Consider the following 26,200-nt stretch of genomic DNA (forward strand, 5'->3'; position numbering starts at 1 on the left):
TTTTCACAGAAAAATCATGATGCATACAAAAATAGGAAATCATAGCAGAAGACAATAGTATAAATGGACAAGCATTAGCCCAAAGGAAGTCAAGTCGCAGAACTTCAGAAAAGACATTAAAACAATACTATTAGGTTGCGCTTTGGCTATTCGTAAAGCTGAGATTTAAAAAAAATGTAGTTTGAAGCCAATTTGCACAAAAAGTATGAGATACAACGTGAAAAATAGCCTACTATGTAAAAGCTCATGTGGTAGAGCACTTGCCTAACAATAGCATTGCTTTTAGTTCAAATCACAATACTGCCCAAAACAAAACAAAACAGAAACAACTAATATACATACATTTACAAAACTAACAATGTATATTACAGCAAAAATAGAAAAACTGAAAGGAATTCATTGTATAAGCACAATGAGAACACTAATCAACAAAATACAAAAGCTATAAAAGGATTGTATAAAAGTTCTAGGGCAGACTAAGTGATTAAGAAAAAATATTACAAGACAGAATAAACAGAAGGTTGAGAAGTTAAACAATGGATTCATTAAATTAGAAGGTAATTAACATGATCACATCTAAGTAGCAAAAGGAAAAAGAAAGATTGTGATCAAAGCCTACATAAGTTCTGAGATACTATGAAGGAACCTCAAAATGCCTAGGACTCTATCTTCAAAATCACCAACAAAAAGCAGAGCTAGATTCATGGGTTGAAAGCACAGAAAGCAAGACAATGAGTTCAAATTCTGGGATCAGGAGTAAACAAAACAAAGCAAAATAGCTTAGTTACAAAGTACAAAATGCTGTAAGATACGTTTGTTTATTTGAAATAGGAAATGGAAGGAGAAAAACAAGATGAGGGGAGGGATTAAGGGGGAGGGAAATGGGGACTAAAACATAAGAAGGGGTATCAATGTGTGTGATGTAATGCACCTTCTATCTGGTGAATATAACTCTATTAATTACAATAAAAACATATGAAGGAAAAATGGTATAAGACATCCTCAAAACAAATCAATAATAAGGGGTAATAATATTTGTATCAGGAATTATTCTAATCTGAATGAATCATATTCTCCATTAAATAGGGGCAAAGAGATGAATTTAAATGGGTTTTAAAAGCACCAGTTCCGGCTTTTTTCTATGAGTGTGGTACCAAGGAATAGAACCCGGGTATTCATGCATGCTAGGCAAGCACTCTACCACTAGGCCAAACTCCCTGCCCCAAATGTATCTTTTATGTCTTGTAAAGATATGGCATTTTTGCACTACAGAGGATATGGTAATAAAGAGCCATCTTGGAAGTGGAGACTGGTCCCAACCAGACATCAAATGTTCTAGGGCTTTGGTTCTGAACATATTATATTCCAAAACTGGGAGAAAAAAATATATTTGTGTTCTTGATTTACTAATGGTCTGTGGTATTCTCATTGAAGAGCACAAATGAACTGGGTCATACTCCAGTATAGCCTGATGATATATAGACACTTTACTTCCTGTGTAAAAAAATTGATATAATAGTCTGAATTTAAAATACTGTGGTTCTTGACTATACCTATTACCAGAAATATGGTACATCTCTGAGAATGCATTCTAAGGCTTAGAACAAGAAAGACATAATACAATATTTGATCAGGCCAAATTCATACATTCATCTGAATTTTAGTGTGTGCTATGTTGGATCAAGCACCAAAGAAACTCTGCATTAAGTTTACTTAATTGAAACTTACTCTCTAGTGAAATGTCACCATTTTCTCTGCATACTGTAAGGATGGATTCTGAGGGATCAAAGAGATTCAAATGTTTGAATGGTCATATTATGCACAATGTTTATTCATATTCCTTACCAAGCCACTAAAATTAATGAGTGGTGGAGTCACCAGTCCCAAATACAAGTTGAGGGGAACAAATATGTTAACCAAATACTTGGAGAATATTGGCTAATATACTATGGCACCTTTAGGCATGAAATAAACAGCCTATTAAGGTGCTGTTTAATGCAGTTAAGTAGAGAATTTTGAAGTCTGTTTAACAGAAACTTGACTTGACCACAGTAGAATGTTTAGCCTCATACCAAGTGGGTATGCCCAAAGATGTTCAAAGAATTGGATATCTTTCCTTGAAAAGCTCTGGGCTCTTTATCTGAATTATCATGAAATGAAGCCAGAGTTGACTAATTTTATCATTCATCCAATCTCTGTTCAAAAGGATTCAAATATATTTGCCAGGATTTTGAATGCAAAAGAAAAAATGCAGATATATGGAAGTTATTAGACATTAGTTTTGAAATTTTACTGAATCCTGTGGACTTGAGAACCCATCATATCCCATCCACAAATCACAGTGTGGGCATGGAAAAGTTAAATTCAAGTGATAAATCTTAGCCCAGATATGTCACACTGTAGACTGAGTGAAATGACAATTTTACAAGCCCCACAATATTTAATAAGAGAAAACCTAGTAACCAACTAGAAGCTCCATGCTGGTGCAATGGGTGAAGTCCACTGAAATAGGGAAAGTCACTGAAGTAGGGAAAGTCAAGGTGTCACCAGAAATCTTATCGTAACTCTCTTCCCTCTCTGTCAGATCAGGGAGCCAAAAGGGAAGTAAGTGCATAAGTTAGTATTATTATCATCAAATATCTCAACAACTCAAAACTGGTATTTCCTCCTATATAGGCATTTAATTTTATTTAGTTGTGGGGAAAAGTCCAGTGTGTTTTGGAAATAGCTGGATTATCGAAAACTAAATCAGCGCATGAGCCTAATTCCAGTTTCTATTCTGGAGGTCATACATTCATTGAATGCAATAAATAGAGCTTCTGGTAGTGAATATTCCTCACTGATATCATCAAGAGATATCTGAAGTAGCATTCTCGTCAGGCACTGGGGACTCATGCCTATAATCATAACTACTCAGGAGACTGAGATATGAGAACTGCAATTTGAAGCTAGCCATACCCAGATGTAAAATATTATTATTATTACTTCTAACAATAAAATTAAGACATTTTAACTTCCTTTTCCCACAATCTTTGGTCAAGTTTGATCACTTCTATCCAGGAAATAGAGTCCTGATTCTTCTAAACTGGAAATTGAGACCGAGTCTTAGGCAATTAGGGATTCTCACAAACCAAAAGGCCAAGAATTGGTGTGCTGGCTGGGATTACAGATTCTGATTATCAAGGAAACTTTGGTTGTCCCTACAAATTAATACTGCTACAGAAACTTGCAGGAGTCACTGACATAGCTCTTTCACTCACTTTCTAAATAGCCATATGGATGAAAAATTATCAAATTTAGCCCTACTTAAATTCAGATCTTGAAGTTGTAGAGGTTTGGGTTATTAAACTAGGGGAAAGAGATTATTCAAGATATTGTATCAGGCAAAGAAAGGAAAGAAACTGGTTGCGAAATTAGAAAATTATGGTTATCATCATAGGACATAAAAGAGTGAAAAGAAATCATAGAGTGAAGCATATATTATTTACTTTGCTGCTGTTTCTCTTCTCTCATCTTACTGTCTATTGTTTTTGGTTTGTTTGTTTTTGGCCAGTCCTGGGGCTTGAACTCACGGCCCAAGCACTGTCCCAGGCTAGAGTTCTACCATTTGAGCTATAGCACCACTTTGGGCAATTGCTTATTGTTTTGAATTAGTGTACATTTGTGCATAGTACACTTGAATATATTCACCCCCTTCATAATGTTCCCAGTTCTCTTTTTCATCTTCCTTCCTTTATAAAATAAAATTAAATTAAAACATAAAATTATTATTTTGTGCAGCACAATATTTGAATTTAATATTCCATGTTCATGTTGCTTCTTTGATAATTGCTGGCAGTCTACCATTTGAACTACACCTCCAATCTGGATTTCTTGCTAGTTAATTGAAGACAGAGTTTCTTAGTTTCCTGTCTGTATTGGCTTCAAACTGGAATCCTCAGATGTCAGCTTCCTGAGAAGGTAGGATTACAGGAATGAGGCACCAGCTTGGTTTCTCCATCCTTTTTTTTTTTTTTGCATTTTTTATTGTAATTAGTAAAAGGGTTACATGATATTTGCCAGATAGAAGGTGCATTAATTCACGTATATTGATACCCTTTCAATGTCTTGGTACCCATTTCCCTCCCCCCCCCACACCCCTCACCCGTATTTCTCCATCTTTTTTAAAAACACTGTTTTGTAGTTTTCACTATGCTGTCAGGATGTATATTTTGCACTGCTTCTCTCATCTATATTTATTTTGCATTTGTAGCCCATTACAATTATTGTAATCATCATGTTCAACATCAGTTTAGAAATGCATTACACACATTTGGTTTAGTTTTTAGAGCTTGACTTATCTCATTCAATTGGATGATTTCCAACTCCATGCAAATGATATAATTTTACTTCTCTTAATGGTTGAGTAATAGTCCATTATATATATATTCCATATTTTATTGATCCATTCAATGGTATTTGGGCACGTCAGGTGATTTTATAGCTTGGCTGTTGTGAATAGAGCTGCAATAAACATGGATATTCATGTATCTTTCTGGTATACTGATTTACTCTCTTTTAGATATATATCAAGTGTGGTATGGTGCAATCATAAGGCAGGTCTGTTTCTAATTTCTTTTTTACCAGCCTTGAGGTTTGAACTCAGGGCTTGAGCTTTCTCATGGCTAGCTATCTACTGCTTGAACCACTGGCTTTATCTGTGTGTGTGGTATCAAGAAATCAAACCTAGGCCTTCATGCACGCAAGACAAGCAATATACCACTAGGCCACAATCCTGACCCCCTATTTGTAATTTTTTGAGGACTCTGTATACTAATTTCCATAGTGGTTGGGCTACTTTGCATTCCCACCAACAGAAAATGGGTGTTCCTTTATCCCCACATCGTCACCATTATCTGGTTTTTTAAAATATATTTGTGATTCTGACTAGGATGAGATGCAATATTAGTGGGGCTTTGATTTGCATTTCCTTTATAGGTAAGGGTAGTGAACATTTCTTCCTATATTAGCTTTTTGTATTTCTTCTGAAAACTGTCAGTCATCGGACTTCATTAGCCTTTTCTTTTCTTTTTTCTTCTTTTTTTTTTGTCATGGGGCTTGAACTATGGGCCTGGGCACTGTCCCTGAGCTGTTCAGCTCAAGGCTGGTGGTCTACTGCTTGAGCTACAGTGCCACTTTCATGCCTGGGCTGGCTTTGAACTGTGATCCTCAGATCTCAGCCTCCTGAGTAACTAGGATTACAGGTGTGAGCCACTGGCACCCAGCGCATATTTTTTTTAATAGAGTAATGATGGTGGCTATTGTCTTTGTTTCAGGAACAAGAATGGAATTGGTATCACTATGCAACTAGATTGTATACCATGGAATGTTGTATGTTTCCTATATTGCATGTATGAATATTTGTCTGGATATGCAACAAGAGTATATTCCGAAGAGAAAGGGTATGCTATGATAGATATTCTTAGCCTGGTTCTGCAGAGCCAATCTTCATTCAGACATTCTGCTTATATCCAAGACACTGACCTTTGTGGATGACATCAATGTAATGACTTTCCCTTTGACTTTTCAAGTTTGGCTAATGAAAAATACAAGTAGGAAATTAAAAAACACATTGGCTGTGTTCTCTATCCAAGGCAACATCTCCTGCCATTTTCTGGAAATTATTCTGTCATGTTTTAAGGCTAGAGGACCCAAAGAGTCACCATTATTGCTCTTTCCATTGAGCTTCACAGAAACTTCCTGTCTTTTATTTACCCTTCCTATATCTTACAGTTTGTTCTTTTATACATTTCCCATCATTGTCCAAGATGAGGGTGCAATCTATTTTCTGCAATTGCACTGGGGAATACATTAAACATAATTTTCCCTTACTTATTGTGATAACATTCTGAGATCTATGGGGCTCTTCATATTATTTTTCTCCCAAATTTATTACTGGGAGTCACTAGGAACAAAATCTGACATTCCTCATTCAACATAGCTGATCCTTAATTACTTTTCATTCATTCTATATCCCTGTGCATCTTGAGTTCTTCTGTTTCTTTTTTCTCATCATTTCCATTTTTTGTGGTCCAATATATTATTTTTTCTTCTTATTACTAGAATGTCATCCTTTTATGGCTTCATAATAGGTATCCTTCATTATACTCAAAGCAAACATTAATGAATAAAATTTTGCCTCAATTTGTGACCAAACTTTCAACTCTGCAATGATTTCCAATTGTTTTAACATATTTTCAAACATATTTTCACATAGTTTAAAGGATTCTACATGATCTGGATCTGCCTATTTTCCTAACACCTGCCCAAACGGCCCTCTTCATTCAGCATACTTCAAACCTTCTTTTTTCCACTTTCTTTCTTCTTTCTGCTATCCCACTCCTTTCTGCTTTAGGGAAGCAAGCTCCCACATTCTTCTACCTAAAATGCTCTTTCTTTATTCACCTTACTATATTACTTATCTTTCAGCTCAAGTTTCACATTCTCAATAAGACATCACCAATGATTCAGAATTGCTCCTTATTTATAGTCCTTCAAAAAGATTCCATTATATTTTCTTTATAAGAGTTTGCAATTGCTTAAAGAAGAGTCCCTCCAGAAGAATATATACCCAACAGTGGCAGTAAATAGATGTTTATCTCACACCAGTATATATCTCCAGTACTAAGCCCAATACTTGATTGTAAATAATCAGGTCAGGTTGCAGGGAAGTTAAATGGATTGGAAGGAAAGTTGGCACTAGTTATGGAGAATATGGCTTAGATAGATGACTGCTCAATGTTCTGATTGATAGAAATTCTGAGTTTTGAGTAACTGGATAGATAATCAGAGTTAATGTTTGTCACATATAAACACTCACAGATTACATCAACAGGTTAACCTTCACCTATACTTTTAGTGCTTTGTTTTCAATTTTTAAAAGTATTTCTTGTTGTGGAAATTTAGGAAAGCATGTACTTGAAGGGCTGTTAATCATATGTAATGTTTTTGCCCATCCTGGGGCTTGAACTCAGGTCCCGAGCACTGTCCTTGGGCTTTTCTCAAGGCTAGATCTCTACCACTTGAGCCACAGCTCCACTCATGGCTTTTTCTGTGCATATGGTACCGAGGAATCGAATCCAGGGCTTTATGCATGCTAGGTAAGCACCACTAGGCCACTCTACCTCTTGCCCACTTACCACCGGTCCCAGGACTTACTTTTGTTTAACCATTTCTTTCAATATTATTTGATATACAATGTGTCATATTCAAAAGCATCAAAATTTTATCTGAAGTTAGTCTTTAGGTCACCTTTTATAACTATATATGGTTGCTTATTTTTTAATATAAAAGGCAAAACACCAAGAAGCTTTAAATTGCTAGGGGCTGAAGGCTCTCACTGTGTATTTATGTAGTTGAATTTACATGAAAATCAAATTATGGGATAATCATAAAAATATGTACATGGTATCAAAAAGGAGGAAATAAAAGATAATCAATATGTGGAGGTGGGAATGGAGGCAGAATTGAGCTCATAATTTTAGATTTGTTACATTTATGCAAAGCTTAAATGCATAATAATTTACCTGTCATGCATCCCTCAAATAATAACAGAATTAAATTAAAAAACAGTAAGCAATTTTAGAATACAGTCAAAATTTATTATAGGGTTGTAGAATTCATACAACCAAAACTCCTTACAGCATTCAGCACCTGTACAGTTTTGTGGATTTCACAATATGGGTATCACTGAGAAAGAATCATTACATTAGTGAAAAATGACTTTCTCATGAAAATTGTTCACATATAAATCAGATTCATTACAAAGCACCTAACGGAAATGCGAAGATGTAGTTTCTAAATTCAGGAAAGCTGAACAAAATGAGAAACAAAGTAAAACAATGTTCAGAGATTTGACATGCTTTACACAAAAACATCAAAACAATTTAAAATATGTTAAACTGAAAGCATGCTCTAATATATGATTGTATGAAGAGCTTGCTTTAGATAAAAAACAGGATGGAATTGATTGTCAAGATGTTAGCTGACACATTCATGTTGTTTTCAGAAATCTAAACCCTATAAATTCAAAAGAAAGAAGATAATAATGATTTCATTTCAGTTTCAAACAGCAAGCAATGCCAACAAAACTAAAATTTGACAATTGCTTGCAGTGGTTAGTACTTTTTCTTTCCTTTTTCAGTATAAGCAAGAGAGTAAATGCATGAGTAAATATCTTGAGTATCCCATTAACTTGAATGTCAAAGTCATATTGTAAATCTCTGACTTTGTATTACCAAGGATACTCTGTCTGCTCTTTCTCACTCTTGACAGATCTTGGTCTCAACAATAAATTCATTGGGGAAGTGTCTAATCTTCCAGCACTTATCAATGGCACGTTTGTTGAAACCTGTGAGGAAATAAACAAATGGATTTGAATGCTCCGCATATGAGAAAAGATATTTAGATTTGCTCTCTCCTTTCCACTGCCCTTTAGTCTCTCAGTATTCCCTGAACCCAGTCACACAGGATGTATGAAGCAAAATATCGCCTACCCAACAAGAGGTCTCTGCGACGAAGGCGAAAGGATTTTCTGTTGTTGCAAAGTTGGTAGATAAAGATGCCAAGGTTACTAACATCACGAATTTCCTCCACAGCAACCAGGTCTTCACGAACCACATAAGTGTGAGGCAAATATTTGCCACTCTGAAAATGGAACCAAGTATTGAAATCAGGAATTCTTAAACATAGTATTTGGATCCCCATTTATATCACCAATTTTAAATTTTGTAAATTTAACTTCATTTAAATTGACCTCATTTTAGGGCACTTTTAGGTTTGCAACATCCATTATAATGGTATTACTTTATTAGCATATATTAAATACATATATTAATGGGATTCAGTGTGATAGTTGCACATATGCACACGGCATGCCCTGATCAAATACAATACACCTTCCCACATACACCCTACTCAACATCTGCTAATCACTCTTCTGTGTTCAGGTTGACTTGCCATTTATGAGCAAGAACATGAGTAAGTTGCCGTTCTAGCATATTTTTCTTAACCATGTGAAGCCATAGATTCCATTTTAATTCAAAAATAATTTCAATGAAATGGAATGGTTTGGCCCCATTCACTAATTTTGTAGAATTAGGAAGTTAAAAAAAAACTTACTTGGAAATGTTTCTAGAAAACTTTGGTTTCCAAAATACATACCGCCAGTTTGCCAAAGAGCTCCACGAGATTTTTTGGAGGCATAACAATGGAGGTGTTGAGGGGCATCAGATAGCAGTTCCCCAGAAGCAGGTCCAGGTAAGCAGTCATTCCCTGTTGAAAAGGGGAAACATTAGGTAAAATATGAACAGTATCACTTTTTCAAGTACCATTAGAGCAAACAGCTACATTTTTTTTCAAATCAAAGCAAGTACATATTCAATACAAAAAGAATGAAAAGGCTTTACTTAAAAAAAAGAGAGAGAGATGTGAATTTACGAAAAGATGTGGTTCGTTGATGAACTAGGAAAAAGAACATTGTGAATAGCTTCTAAGCCTCAGAAACACACCTTTTCAAAATCGTGGATGATTGCGGCCGGGTCACTATCAGAAAAACTGGGAACGGGTACGTCAATGATTGCAATGTTGTCATCCTCACGAATATCAGCCTCCTCTGTCACGGGCAGGAAGTATGGCTCTCCTCCACGAAGGGAATTCACAGGGTCCTCAGAATCGAAGAAGCACATCTCTCCACGGTAAATGGTGCTCTAAAAGATGAAAAGGGAAATCAAAATCATCTAATAGGAGGAACTATGATAATTGAATCATGTTTTACACTCATATCAATTTACTGTGTGATGGGCTTCTTGATATATTGTTATCAGCATGAATATTAATCAATTTTATGGACTGACAGTTCATAATAAAACTTCTCTTCAGTCTTCATTTCTATGCTGACCCTCATAAAACATTTCGATTGATACGAAATGTTCAGCAATTAGTAATTCAAAATATGTGAATTATGATTGTAATTACCTTAGGCATGAAGTACTTGTAAATGCAGGCTCCACCAACAATAAGTCCAGCCAAGATGAAAGAAAGGCCTAACAGGGTAAGCATGCATCTTCCCGAGTTGCTCTCTTTTTCCTGGGTGGCAACGCGGAGCTCCTATTTGTTAAAAACGCAAATTAAAAAAAAAGAGCCCAGATAGCACTTTTAGACAATTGCTTTTGTGTAAAATTTACCTCCTTTGAAATACAAGTTATTTAGAAAAGTTATATAAAGTTGTCCTAGGTTAAAATTGTTTCAAGATAATTCCTGATACCTGATTGATGGAAATATCTCTAACTATATGAAACCTCCACTGCCATTTCCAAATTCAGATAGATATATTGGTTTTATGGTTTTTCCTCCCATTTTTTGCTTCTAGAATCATACTAAAATAAGAATTCACTTATGAAATTTTGAGATGTTTTTCTTAATTTTTTAAAATATGGCAAATACTTTCCTAATAAAATTTCCATGCACGATTCAATATTCTTAATGACAGCCCTAGTGCAGCTGACCTTTAGACTATGCATTTGAAATACATAGAGATAGTGATTAGCTCACTATTTTGTTTATAAATACACTTATTTGCCAACTTAAAGGAGAATTAGTATTTTGAGTGAGTAATTTTCAAAAAGCTGTTGTGAAAACTAAATTTTAAAAAAGATATCTGTGAGGCAGATATGCACAATTTTCCTTTATTTTATAAATTAAAATACAAGCAGAGATAAATGTCCTAATATTCCTAATTTTATCAAAAATATGGTACTTTCCAATCTTGCCTAATATTCTAAAGCTTTGTATTGCATGAATGAAATAATAGTTTCCAAATCCAGGGTAAAATACTAGATTTTTAAAAATAATATTTGCTAGACATAAAGGCTATGGGTAACAGTGACTTGCAAGATTTGTTAGCGCAATAATTTGCATAGGAATTGGAATAAGAAATATGCAAAGCAAAAAAACATTGATGAGCCACACCCTTGTAGAGCAGGTAAATGTAATGTGTACCGCCTTCATTCCATATTTCCCAAACGCAGCTTTACCACATAAGGGTAGACGAAATAACACAGCAAATCTACATGCTGGTAATCCAAGGGAAGCATTAATGTTCGTGTGCAAATAGAATTGTTCAGTTTTTCAGCCAGTATTCTTTCATGAAACTACTACAATGATTGTGAGACTTAAGTAACCTTAATTAATTTTTTAATAAATACATTCATTTGAAGTTAGTGTAGACAAAGAAAACACAAGAAATTATTCGATAATGTTTTAGAATAGTTTTTTCTTCAATGGTCAAAATTTGAGATTCCTATTTTCTTAGCTAATATTACTTAAATCCCACCTTTCGTGCACTATGCTTGAAGTCTTTTTGGAGTTCCAATCATTTTCAGAAATAAATATTTTTACTTGAAAAATATAAGATTGGCCCTACAAAGATGTAACGTCACATTTTAATTGGGAATTACTATAATCTAGATCTGGAGGCTTAAAAATCATATGTAAGTTAATTAAATTTAGGTACAGAAAGATAAAATAGATTGTTGTAACACATGTAAAGGCTTAATTGGAAATTATCAGAGGAATGAACTTCTTATTTTCTTTCTACTAAGACATGAAAAGAACAATTTACATCATTATTTCATTTATTTTCCCCCAAATTGAGAAAACGTATTATTTAGCGAGGTCTGAATATGAGAGTCTCGATTCATAAGATAATACTATTAGTTGGAATATTTTTCCTTTAAATCTGATGGAATCCCAAACATTTTACTCTAAATAATACCTTCAAGCTTTGTTGCAGAATCTTTGTGATATTATTCTATAGTGTATAATCTCTGCTGGTATAATTGATCAATAGATCAGGATGTAGTGTATCAAGTACTGTCTCCTGTAGTGGCCAGATCAGGATACTGTGAAAGTTTATGCAAAACCTAACAAAGAAGGATCATCAAAGTGGAAATGTTCAATTTTGTATATCGTCATCACACTGGCAGAAATATTTTTGCATATTAATTAAATGTGTCTACAAGTCATGAAGTGTTTGGTGGTGAATCAAAAAGGGGGAGGTGGAGATTATGTGACTATATTTAACTCTGATATCTAATTAGACTCCCCCCCCCCCGAAAATCTGGCTATGTTCCCCTTGCAATTTAAAGGTGGATGATGCCATATTTGATATTTTGTCATTTAATTAAAACCTGAACAACACAACCATATGTTACTTTTGAGTTTTAAACTGCATGCCATAGAAAAGATAGTTTTATTGTTGTGTAAAATATCAAAACTTTTCATGACAAAACTTCTGAATAAGTGTATTAGCCTTTCAAATTGTGTGCATAATCAACTTTCACTAGATGTATTCTCATTTCCTACAAAGCACTTTTCAAATCTGTATTTTGAACACAATAGTTACAATTTTAAAAAGACAACGGGACAAGTTAGGACAGGTCTTCAAGCTCCAACACTGTAGATTTCGGAAATGCAGAAGAAAATAAATACAACTGCCTTCTAAAAGTGAAATTTTACAGAATACTGATGCGTGTCTTACTAAGGTTGAAAGCATGGCAAATTCTTAAAGGAAATAGAAATTGTACTAAATACATAAAGCCTTAACATTTTGGGGAAAGACTTCTGCAGCTCCTTGCAAAGTTAATGTTAAAATTGACATTGGACCTGTTCCTGATCCTTATATGGGCGAAGTTGGATATTATTCAAAAAGAACTAAAAGAATGAAAGTGTATGCAAACATTTATTTTTACAGAAGTGTTTTTACTTTAAAGACCCTGAAAACATTTATAGAAAGGGGAGGAAAAAAACCTCCTGCAGTAAGAGGGCACAGTGAATACCCCAAACTCAAATTCAAACCAAACAAAATGTTGACAGCTTCTTTAGCGAAAGCTTGACACCACAGTTTCTGGGAGAAACTGAAAATGGGGATGCAATTTGCCTCCATCCTACCGTGTCGATCAGCAATCCTAGAAAGATGCAGATTCATTTAATTTCCCCCACGTCAAAAGGAAAATACAGTGATCGCTTGCTCTTGCTCACCCTGCTTGTCTGCTCCGCCCCTGTGGAGGCGACAGGCTATTCTTGAGCTGGGAACACAGTTGAGTGTCCCTTGATCCCCAGCCCTCAATCCATGTCCCCAAGATAGGATGATATCAAGTCTCAAGGGATCGCCTGAAAAAAATCCCTCCAAACTCCCTCTGGGATAGGTGGCTTGGATTAGAAGTGAGAGAACACGGCGGGGAGTCAGAGAGGAATGGGCTGCTGTGGGTACACAGACCCGGGACTGATGCCCAAGGAATGGGACAGACGACTAGCTCAGGACGCACGGACTGAGAGCGAGCCTGCATTTCGTCCTTCCCACCTGTCCGTTTCCTTCCCTTCACTTTGACCACCCCACTTGTAGATTGTAGCAGGCAGATGGGGGACAGAATGGGGACAGCTACCTTGCCGGTGAGAATCTGAGCTCGAACCGTGCGGCTCACGAGGGCCTCCACGTCTTGCCTTGCCTCCTCCTTTTGCACCGCCGTGGGGGTGTTGAAGGCGATTTTGACCATGGTGAATCTTCGGGCAGCGCGGTAAGGCGCGGCTCGAATCAGCGTCCTGGGCTGCAGGTTGGAAGAGAAAGGGATCCCGCTAGTCTAAGCAATACCTACTTTCTCCCTGTCTGCCTAAGGCTGCTGCAAAGCCCAGGTCTGGGGATACTTATGACGCAGTCCTAAGCTGGGTGGGAGACCGTGGGCGGGCCCGGGGAGGTGCCGAGGGAGGAGCAGGAGGGGCCCAAGGGCTGGAGTGCAGGGGCTGGGGGTGGGGAGTTACCAGTGGGGAAGAAGGGCTGGCTGGAGGGGGGGGTGGAGCCCGAGGCCGGCTCAGGCTAGACGTGTCTCACCTGCACCCCAGGCATGCTCCCACCCACTCTCTGCACCCTCAGATAAGAGCCAAGCAGGAAGGAAGCCTGCCTGCCGTGTCTTTCTGCCACTATCCAGACCACAATAGCCACCCCCCCCCCCACTCTGACACTGTTTTCCCAAACTTGTGCTTGGCCCCCTACAGGGGCCCAGGATTGTAACTTGGCACCAATCCAAGCTTCCTCAGCTCTTACACCCACCCAGGCCCTGAAAGCACAGTCCCATGACTGTTCTAAATCTTTATAATAAGACCCACCATTGAAAGAACACCTAGAAAATAGTTTATAGTGACATGCTTCACTCTCAACATTTTCCTCACGTTGATGGCGCTTTCCCTGTATACCTTTTTCTTTGGTAAACTAAAATTAAATGTTTCATCTGAAAGATGGGCCTTCTGTGTTTCCTACGCATCCCATTTTGTAGATAAGACATGATGAGATACAGCAGAGTGGAGAAAATACATTCCTAATGAACCTGTGAAAAAATCCAGATCTATTCATTCTCCCTGCTCAGAACAGCCACAGTTAACTATGAACCCAGAGCATGTCTCTGTTCAGGCACCAGCTATGAAACCTTCAGAAAGAAAATAAAAGCAGAGGGGTGAGTGTGTGTGTGTGTGTGTGTGTGTGTGTGTGTGTGTGTGCGTGCGTGCGTGTATGTGTGTGTGTTCGCTTACAGAGGAGGGAGATATAAAATATTGCCACATGCTAATGCAGCTCTAGTGGGGGGGGGGGCTGAAAAATCCTTACTTGGAACCTTTACGTGGGCACCTACTATAATTCAACTTCACTCAGTTCTCCCAGAGAACACCATCAGTGAAACTTAAGCTGCAGAAGTTAATGATGGAGATTTAGTAGTACAGAGTATATAAATAGCCCTGCTGTCAAAAACAGAAGGGTCTGTTGTGTGAAAGCAACAGCATAAAACAAAAGCCCAACAGGACACAAGACAAATTTTGCTAGAGGATTCCTCATTTACTTAACTAAAACAGACTTGAATAGGCTAAGCGTTCCTATTCCTCTGTCCAAGAAATTCCAGTTTGGACTTTTTGCCCACTGAGATTTCCTTTACTCTGAAGCCCGCTCCTGTCTCTACTGTGGGAGCTTTGTGAAGACAACCTTCATTTTCTCAGATAGGCCACAGATGGGAAGGTGAATGGTGGGGGGAACAGTGAGGAGCCTGTGCTTTACCCAGGGCCAGAACCTTATAAAGCAGGATGTTTGAGTTTGCTTAGAAACATTGGCATGTTATGCTCTTCTACTTATTCTTGTTCATGTCTGGCTCTTATAATTTAGTGTCAGGCAACCTTTCATTTAGGCAGAAGAATTCTCCGCTTCATACAATGGTTCTCTTTATATCTCCCTTCTCCTGTTTGCTATCACCTTTATCAAGGTCAGCTAGGATCTGCGCTAGTCAGGCCTCATAATCCCTACCACCTGGATAGCTGAACAGTAGTTCACCTCCAACAAAAGGGGCTGGGTCAGATGGGAATACATACTTCAGATAGTACCGAAATGTGGTCAGGCAGGAGGAGCAGAAATTGTTTTCATTATTTCCATTTTCTCCTCAGAAGAATAGACTCAAAGTCTCATGGAAACCAAAGGAGTAGATAATCAGTTGCTGGGTATGTGAAGTTGAGCAAGTCATCTCATCTCATCTCCTCAGGCTTCACTTTCTTCTTCCATGTTATGCTGCTACAAGAGTCATGAGTGAGAATGCTGTAGGAAATACCTTGAAAAGTATTAGGAAACGTTTGCTTACGTAAGGATTGTTTTTGCCTAAACATAGTTATATTTCAGGCTCATAGAAATCACCTGATTTTTAACCTTTAACATATTTCAGCTTCTAAAAGTGCAAAATCCCTCTGTGTCTGAATATAGATCTTTGAAAATGCCAACTTCCCACGCACAGTCACATACACATCTAACGTCCATTTTGTCTTTTGAAGAATTAAACTCTTTCCTATTCGTTAACCCCATGTCCCTGTCTCAGAATGACACCAACACTCAGTAAAGATCTTTATACTTATTGTACACATGTAATTCAAACACGGTCTCAAGTTGTCAGATTTCTCATATATATATATATCACTATTCCAATTCATATACACATAATATAAACACACAGAGTATATCTGTATTGTGTGTGACAGAGTAACAGCAATATGCAGTGTTAAGATGCATTTCTGAAATGACAAATAGTCTCTGTGTGTCTTTTCAATTTCAAAATATAAGCTACTACTTGTTCATTGAATTAAAACAGTAGAGAACATATTTCCATCTACTAAAAATGATTCTTGCCCAAGCTTTTTCTTGCACTTTCTCCTACCCAGCAACAACTTGTTTCTTCCACTCAGTTTCTCTCACTTTCTTGTCTTTGGAAACCATGGGGGATCTGGCTTGTCATGCACATCCCAGCTCACATTGTTAACCACGTCTGAATGCACACCATTCAAGTTTCTAAATGACTTCCCTGTTCTCGAATGCCACACGATAACTAAATGATCACAATTTGAGCTGAATAGAACATGGCATGCAAATGGATGCCAGACAACAATGTCAACTCTCTTTGAATGATCATCTGAAATAATAAAAAATTCAATCACCGAAATCTAAAGTCCTTAGGAACATCTGTAAGATGCCAACTCTGTCAGAGCATTTATGCACTCATGAAATAGTCACTGAGGATGAAGTATGTGCCCTGTACTCTTTAGCACTTTAAGAATACAACGATGAACACATTCAGATGCCCGTTGAAAACACATCACATACATTTCACAGATTCTTCAGAACTGGTGGTGGGAAGAATGACTTTATACTTATAAATTAGTGGAGAGAAATTGGGTTGTTTTTGCCTGTCCTGGGGTTTGAACTCAGGGCCTGAATGCTGTCCTTGGGCTTTTCTCAAGGCTAGAACTCTGACACTTGAGCCATAGCACCACTTACAGCCTTTTTCTGTAGATGTGGTACAGAGAAATTGAACCTGGGTCTTCATGCATGCTAGGCAACACTCTTACAATTTCGCCAAACTCCCTACCCTGTGGAGAGAAATTCTACAAACTAATTAAGTAGTTTCATCTATAGTCAGTGTTGCCATTCAATACTTAAATCCATTGCTTTCCTACAATGACTTCACACTGAGAATGCTAAGAAAATAATTCTGACAGAAATATTGAGAGGCCAATTACAAAGGATCCTTACATATTCCATGTGAGAGATCACATCCATTATTGAGATACTGAAAATAAAGGAATAACTTTCAATGTTTAGCAGCATATTTTTCTTCTTCAGCAGTATGGGTGTTTGAGCTCAGGAACTCAGGCTTACTAAGAGGATACCCTATCCCTTGAGCCATGCCCTTAGTTCTTTTTTAGTTTATTTTTCAGGAAGATTCTCACTCTGGATTGGCCTCAGACCACAATCCTGTTTTCTGTGGTTTTCCCATATTGCTGGGATCACAGATACATGCCAACATGCCTGGCGGCCCCCACCCCCATTCTCAGTACTTCAGCTTTGAACTCAGGGCCTCATGATTGCACAGCTAGCACTTGTCTTCTTGAGCAATACCTACAATCTGGCTTTTTGCTGGTTATTTGGGGATGGAGTTTCATGGAATTTCCTGCCATGATGAACAGTGATCCTTCAGATCTCAGTCTCCTGCATAACTACAAGGAACAGTTGTGAGCCACAGCCAATCATAACTTTGCCTGGCTTTTTAATTGAAATAGTAACTTTCAAACATTTTGCCCAGGCTGACCTCCAATTGTGTTCCTCCTGAACTCTTCCTCCTGAGTAGCTGTGGGAGTTACACCTACAAAGGTCTATTGATGCATAAGTCATAAAAAGGAGCCAAACTACGAAAATTGTTACCATTTGGAATGTCTAGGTATCAGAGACAAAAATAATTGATGGCACCCTTGGTATTAAAACTGATCATGATTTACCCAATCGTCCAGAAACAAGGACATACTATCATTGCAGCACTATTTACCATAGCAAAGATATGGACCCAACCCAGATGCCCTTCAGTTGATGAGTGGATCAACCTGATGTGGTATTTATACACAATGGAATTCTATGCTGCTGTCAGAAAAAAACGACATCGCCCCATTTGTAAGGAAATGGAAAGACTTAGAAAAAATCATATTAATTGAAGTAAGCCAGACTCAAAGGAACATAGGCTCAATGGTTTCCCTCATTTGTCATAATCAGTAGAAACCTTGGGCTCTCCCAGCAGAGATGTGCAATAGAACAAAACCTAGATACATAAGGCCATACAGAATGACACTAAATGAAAGGACCTCCAGGATATAGAAACAAAAGCCATATCACAAGTGATTATTGTCCTTAATGTACTATGTTATCTTTCATCTCTTTCGCAGTCTCTTGGTTATCTCATATTGTTACAGTATTTCACCTGGTTATCTGATATATTGTATGTATGTGTATTTGTTTATTTGAAGTTGGATAGGGAAGCGAGGAAAATAAGATGAGGGGAGGAGTTGGGGGAGGGAAATGGGGACCAAGACATGAGAAAGGGTATCAATGTATGTGAAGTAATGCACCTTCTATCTGGTGAATATAATGTAACCCTTCTATTACAATAAAAATATATGAAAAATCTGAGCATTTATTAAACTTAGAAAAAGCTGTATGCTAAGTCCTTTCGATTGATTAGGTTATTCATGCTACCAAAACCATGGGAAGCATTATCATATGCTTCTTTTCACAGATAAGGAAACTGATTTTTTTGGAGAAGCAGATAACGAACCAGAGTTAAATTCTAATTTATCTGGCCTATTTTAATTATTGATATTCCTAAACACCATGTATCTTTCTGTCACTAAAAATAAGAGGAAAATCAAGGAAGGAGCTGGCCCGAAAGTGGCATAAAAAAAAGTCAAGACATTCTATAAGGCAATGAAGGGCAAATCACTTGCTTATATTGCAAACAGGGATTCCTGCTGAGGATTTATTCGGTAGTAACTTCACTTGGAATCATTTATAAACTTTCCTGGCCTACTCACAACTCTAGACTACTTGTCCTAAAGCACATTTCTTCTGTATTGTGTAGTTGCTTCTGTCAGCAGAGGAGCTAAGGGAAAGCTAAAAGCAAAGCTGGCCAGCCATCTGTTTCAGAGTCTAATTCCAGGAGTTTGGTTTAGATCTTTAAAGAGCCAGGCCATTTTCTAGATTCTCAAATTTTATGCATGTTTAGCTAAACCCTGGGAGCAGAACTAGACCTTCCCACTCAAGGTAGCAGAGGAAACATGATTTCTGGAGTAAATACTTATTTTTCTACTCCATTTAAGATTTTCTATTGAGCTAAAATTATAGGTAGATACATTTCCTTAATATAAGAGTGGATTCTATCATCATTTTACAATGATATGACCGTTTTATTTAGCTTAGTAGGAAGCTATGCTCTAATTTACAAGTTACTTTTCTGAATTCTCCTTCTGCATAAAAATGTTTCAACCCACATTCACTAAATTGTGTAAAAAAATCCTCTCTCCTTTTTGACTATCCTTGGAGAGATTTTAAAATACAGATTTAAATCAGCACCTGTATGTCATTGTAACAGATGAAATTTTACAGAAGTTTTAGTCCTGAGAAACTCAAAACTAGGAATGCTTTTGAGAATGTTGAATATTTTTGTTTTCTCCAGAAGTTAGTACCAAGTGATAATCAGATGTCTGTTCATGATTAAGTCAAATCCATTTTAACCTTCTTTAGTTTTGTTGATGATTCAAGATATTATGTTCCTAATTTAGCCTCAATGAATATTAAACCCTGAATTGTTTTGTCACGATTCACTTTATTTTTGAAATGTAACTTTGTTCTTCATTTTTGCTTTGCTAATATTTTCTCTGAAGTTAATCTCAAATATTGATGGCATCTTTGGCATATGGAGGCCAGAAGAAAAGTCATAACAAAGTAATGTTGTAATTTTGAAGTCAGGTGGATGGTATATACTTCAATTTTTCTTGTTATTCCTAACAAATCAAAGCAGATCATTATTGGAACACTGCCTGAGAATCACTTCACTCAGACTTTAAACTCAACCGTAGTTTTGCTTACATATCAGGTTGTTTTTCATGTTTCTATATAGTACAAAAGGCATGTTTCCGTATACTGCAAAAAAAATACTCTGTTGTTTCTGTGCTGTTTCCACCAACACAGCAACTATACTTCTTGACTTTCAAGTTAAGGAAATTATCTCAGAATTTTAAGTTTTTGTTTAAGAAGCTGACGTTCATAATATATTAATCATACTGAAAAAAATTCTATAGAAGAATATTATCCATATACCTTGGACAATATTTTGTTCAGTTTAATTTGTAGTTAACAGAGAACAAGTGACTTCTTTTCTCACAGTTAGCAATGGGATTTGAGATTTAAAAGATGCTTGTAAATAAGGAGAATTTGAGTAATGGATGTTATAAACAAAGATCTATTACACAATGCCACTGCTCATTGAAAATAATGGTAATTTTTCCTTTTACACTCCGATGTTATTCCTCCTGTTCCTTTACTAACTTTGATTTGGAAATGTTTATCTCTCTTGTAAACCTTCCAAGGAAGCTAAAGAGTAGATCATCCTTCCGCTGGGATCTCAGACTCCTTTTAGCATTCTTTTGTTGCTTATCCTGGGGCTTGAACACAGGGCTTAAGCACTGTCCATGAGCTTTGTTGCTCAAAGCTAGAGCTCTACCATTTGAGCCACAGCTCCACTTTCAGTTTTTGAAGTATTTAAATGGAGATAAGAGTTCCATGGACTTTCCTGCCTAGGCTGGCTTTGAACCATGATCCACAGATTTCAGCCTCTTGACTAGCCAGCCAGTTTTATGTGTGTGAGCCACCTGTGCCCATTATCCTTTCAACATGATCTTCTTGAGTTGAAACAGTTTAAAGGCTGGCATTGGTGTCTTATTTGCTCATTTATTTAGGAAGAGGTGGAGAATAAACCAATTATCAACTCATAGTAGGAATTGGTACTGAGCACTAAAACATACATAGGAAAGAACAATGCATATATATTTAGAAATGTCCCTCCCCCAAATCAATTCATTCAGCAAACAACTAATTTTCTATGGAATTGTGAAACTTGGTGAGACTCAGAAGAGGATATGATAGCTGATTAAGAAGAATATTAAACACATACTATGATGAATGTACAGAGACTATAAGAGGAGTATGACACTGAAATCCACACAGCAATTTCTTCCAAAGGCAACTCTGGAAGGAAAAAATTAGAATCCCAAAATCTGTGCCCTTTAATACAACTAGAATTCTTCCTAGCATTCCCAAGGTAAGATAAAATTATTCATATAAGAAAGTATTCACATAAGAAATTCGAAAAAAAACAAAAATGTATCCTGTTGCATTAGTCAACTTTGCAGTACTGTAATGAAATACCTAAGATAATCAATGTGGAGAAAAGAAAGTTTTATTTTGGCTCAAGGCTTCAGAAATTTCAGTCCATACTGGTTGGCCATGTTGTTTCAGGCCTGCAGTCGCATGGTATGTTACAACAGAGAATCCCAGAAAGAGAAGAGGAGGAAGGGATAGGATTCCAATATTCTCCTCAAGAGTATATTCTCTTAATTCAATTTGCTTTGGCTAGACCCACAACTCCTAGAGGTCATACAATCTCCCAATAGTGCAACACTCTGGCTACCAAGCCTTTACAGTCCAAACTTCAGCACATCAAATTAATAAGCATTCAATTTATTATCACTATCTGCCTGTTTTCTTTTTTCTCTCCCACTCTCTCTGTTTCTTCCCCACCTCATTTTCCTCTCTACATCTGTCTCAGTCTCTGTCTCCTGACATCCTGTTTATAAATAGATTGCCTTGAGTGTGTTTTCTCTAAATCATACTATCAGGAACATCCAAAGAATTTTTTATCTGACATCTTCGAAGACCCATCTATTATACTTTGTGTATTGATTGCATGATATATATGATATATAATAAATGTTCTATCATATCTGACACTTCAAACTAAAAAATGTTATTGTTCTTAGTTTTCATTAGTATTATCTCCAGTTCTGGTTTTTGCCAGTCCTGGGCCTTGAGCTCAGGACTTGAGCACTGTCCTTGGGCTTTCTCAAGGCTAGAGCTCTACCACTTGAACCACAGCACCATTTCTGGCTTTTTTTCTGTGTGTGTGGTACTGAGGAATCGAACCCTGGTCCTCGTGCATGCTAGGCAAACACTCTACCACTAGGCTAAACTTCCAGCTGGCTTTTTTTTTCATGTTTAACAGTGTCTGCTAAATTTGTTGTTTTTGCTTGTCTGGTTAAGATGGGAAAAAGCACTGTTTTTGTTGGTCATGAGACTTGAATTCAGGGATTGGCCCTGAGTTTCTTTAGATCAAGGCTAATACACTACCAGTTTGAGCCACAGTACCAATTCCAGTTTTCTAGGGACAAATTCCCCCAGCATATTCCACCAGCAACTGCAAATAAAACCATTTTGGACATACAAATTAAATGTCCTTCACTTCTGCAATGATTAGAGAGATTCTGAGTCTCACTTTTGTCCTGAAATAATAAAGTATGTTTGTATGGTGGCACTGTTTTAAGTAGTATCTTTCGTTATAGTCAATGCCATTGAAGACTTGGTAGTATTTAGATCATTGCCTGTTATATAAAAAAAGCCCCAACAAAATTGTTGAATTGAACTTAAACAATTAATTATTGATAATTAGTTATTTCTTGTACGTAAAAAGAAAAATAACTATGAAACTGAATGGCAATAAGCTATTTTACTCCTTTAATCCAGCAACTTATTTTATGTTTCCAGGTCTGTTTTGTAGAAAATGCAGAAATATAAAACATATTGTGTTTCCTAAAGCTATTTAAAGTCTTCTGCAATTGAATCATAATATCTTACGTCTATATAAAATAATATTAGTTTTGCAAGGTTCATTTTCTTGATTGTATATGCATTCTACATTCATTTGGGCAAAGTTCATCAGCTTCATTTGACAGATTAAAAATAAACCCCAAATCTTGGGATTCCCAGGAGTTCAGACTTGCCGACAGCCATGCAACTTGGATGTGACAGAATGTGGGCTGTAACACTGATCCCTTAACTCCAAGTATGGTATTCTGTCCACCACACCACACAGTTTCTTGGTATAACAGGTGTCTCCTGCCTTTCACCACCAGTATCATGTATCGTCAGTAGCAGTCTGAAAATATGACCTCTAGTGCTTGCCATTTGAGACCTCTATCTCACTAAAGGATTTTATGTAAACCAATACGAACACCATAAAAATTTCTAAACCACACCATGAGAAAGTTTCCTAAGAGAAATCTCACACGCGGTCATCAGGACATGTTACTTTTCATCACAGCATAGCTTCACATAGCCTAGTGGTCAAGCACATGTTCCTTGGTTTCAATAAAGAGAAAATTGTGGCCTTGCTGGATTTATCAAGAGTGAAAGCAGTTATAGTGGAGGGTTCCATCAGGGTTTCCTCTCTCTTGGTGTTTAAATAATCTAAACTAATGCTAGTATGAATTGATTCTGGGATCTTTCCTAGCATTTTCCCAGCAAACTTTCTTGGTACTTAGGTGACCTGAAAAGCATTATACATTCATTCATATATCAATCATTAGCTCAGGAAATAGAATTCTCACATATGACTTTGCCTATTCATTCATACTTTGGAGTCTGAGAAAAAAATTTTCTATGGAATAAACAAAAATTGGCTTCCTATTACTATGAAGAAGGGGGATGATATCCATAAATTGCCTCTAGAATTCCAGCTTGCAAAAAGCAGAATGTAATTAAGGGAAGGAAGGCAGGTGGAAGAGACAGGGAGGGCAGGAAAAAGAAAGGAAGGAAAGGACAGAAGGAGAAAGAGAGAAAGAAAGAAAGAGAGAAAGAGGAAGAAAGAAAGGAAGAAAGAAAGAAAAAAAGAAAGAAAGAAAGAAAGAGAAAAAGAAATCAAGGAAGAGAAAGAAAGAAAGAAAGGAAGAAAGGAAGAAAGAAAGAAAGGAAGAAAGGAAGGAAGGAAGGAAAAAAGGGAAAGAAGGAAGGAAAGAAGGAAGGAAGGGAGACTGGGTAATTATCTCCAATGAAATCCTATGGAGCATTGCATTTATTAATAAATTATTACAAATTTAAGCGTTAAAGAAGAGGACTATCTAGAACCCCTTCTCTTAGTTTTGATTCTCTTTATTTTGTATAGGAACATTTCTCATTTTAACAGCAGCACTTGTTTCAATTGAGACAAAATTGTTTTTGTTCTTCATTTCATAGGTTTTCTGTAATTCACTGCTTTTAAGTATTGTTATGAGAAATACAGGTTCTCACATAAATGAAAGAGGAAATACAGTTGTGTTTGGCCTTAGAAAAGAATCCCAATTTTCAGGTTTATAGATAATAAAGTTGCAAAATACTGAGCATTCTGCTCTTAGGGTTCATCAATTGCATTGGGGACATTAATGGATTCTGCATCATATCATTTTTTAAATGTACTGTCTCCTTTTTTTTATAAAAAAGGTCTTATCCACACAAAGTTTGGATTAAATTTTCTTGCTTTGCTCTGTTGTCTGAGTCTCCTCTCCCCCTGAGGAGGAATTGTGTTTTACTTATCACCACCAGAATTTAAAACACAAAATGCTCGATTTGGCTTTAAGTTGAGAAGCCACCAAGAGTGTTGCTACCCTTTCAACTCTCTTCATATAACATTGATAACAGCTTCTGCTTCTGTTTAGTTCTTTAGCCTAGGAAAGAGGTTGCTACTACGACTGGCTCAAATTAATTATCCTTATGTGGTATCTCCTCCCTGGCCTGTAAGAGAAAGTGGGAAAATAGGTTGAGTGAAAAAAACCAAGCCCCTAAGACTGTCATCTAGTTGAGATTTTTTTAAAGTCTTCCTATTCAAAATGCATGCTGTCAAAGGGGGGAGGATCACTTAAAGTAGACATTTAACTACAATAGTATTGAAACAGGATCCTTTTACAATTTAATAAATTTGGAAGCACATGGCTGGAACCTGCGAGAGCCAAGGTGACATAAAGAGCTCAGATTTATGGGCTTCTTTTGAAAGCAGATATTGTCATTTCAGTACACATTTCATGTCTTTACACAACGTAGTCTGCAACGGGTAGTCTGAGCAAGAACTATTATTATAAGGTCAGTTGTAGACTATCATTGTGATATCTCATTTCTTGATCAAAGGAGTGCCTTGCAATAGTTTTGCTCTCTTCCCTTTGATGCACAAACTTGCTGGTTTAGGAAAGTGGATTTTGGACTAGTTCAAGATAAACAGTGAAAGTCAGAATCCATAAATAGAATCTTAGAAGATTAAAGCAGTAAGACTGAGCACGTGATTCCCCTATAATTCCAGAGGCAGAGATCAGGAGGATTGAGGTTCAAGACTAGCATACAAACATGTTAACAAGCCAGGCACACTGCTAAAGTGGTATGTACCTGAATCCCTGGTATGAATGAGACAAACATAAGAGGATTGTGGTTTGGGGCCTGAGAGGGCAAAAAAATGTAAAACCTGTTTAAAGCAAAGTAAAAAAAGTGTGAGGGTGAAGATGTGAATAGCAAGTACAAACCCTTGAGTTCAAAACCATAGTACCAAAAAAATGCATTTAAAAACCAAGAAAAATCAGAAGCAGACTAGTCAGAGATCAGAATCAAAGAGGTCTCAGATCTATTCACCAGGAGTAACTGTTTTTGTTAGTTCACAATTGGTGAATCTGAGAATCAACTGGATTAAGTATTAGGCATTAATTGCTTAGATTTTTATATTACAGCATCTATTGATAGAGCTAGTGTATTGATAAGAGTAGGAAAATAAGACTAAACTTCAGTCCTCACATGTAATGGGATTAATAGCTACAGAAATATCACAGGGCTCACAAAAAGCTTGACCAACTCTTTCACCAGATTTTTGCTACTAAATTGACCTGAAAAATTCAGAGAAATTATTGCAATCTCCTGGTAGAAATTGTTCAATAGAAGGACCAAGGAACTAAAGAACTTTTCAGTTCATTAAGTTTTGCCACACTGAACCACAACAATGTCATTTTCCTTTTGACCTTGAAGCCTCAGTATCAAATGGAAAAATAATTCTACCTTTGCTTGTGACTCACTCAAAAATTCTATTTTATCAGAAATGTTGTGGTTTCCCCTCTATTTAGATATCTATCATTATGCAGATCACTATGCACAAAACCTAACAGGTCTTGGTTATTAACTGATATTATTCGAAAATAAGATGCA

At 36.8% G+C, this 26,200-nt stretch overlaps 1 protein-coding gene across 1 annotated transcript; it reads right to left on the minus strand.

Annotated features, from left to right (window-relative positions):
- Nucleotides 1-7,624: 7,624 nt before the first annotated feature.
- Itm2a (integral membrane protein 2A) lies at nt 7,625-13,723 on the minus strand. Its single transcript, XM_090325616.1, has 6 exons — nt 13,482-13,723; nt 10,015-10,146; nt 9,549-9,746; nt 9,202-9,312; nt 8,535-8,685; nt 7,625-8,389 (listed from the first exon to the last, which is right to left on the minus strand). Exons 1-6 carry the CDS (start codon nt 13,590-13,592, stop codon nt 8,301-8,303), a joined length of 792 nt encoding a protein of 263 aa, XP_090181742.1. The 5' UTR covers nt 13,593-13,723; the 3' UTR covers nt 7,625-8,300.
- Nucleotides 13,724-26,200: the final 12,477 nt, after the last annotated feature.

This window comes from Megascapheus bottae, chromosome X, assembly GCF_031878675.1.
Source record: "Megascapheus bottae isolate mThoBot1 chromosome X, mThoBot2.hap1, whole genome shotgun sequence".
Classification (NCBI taxonomy): domain Eukaryota; kingdom Metazoa; phylum Chordata; class Mammalia; order Rodentia; family Geomyidae; genus Megascapheus; species Megascapheus bottae.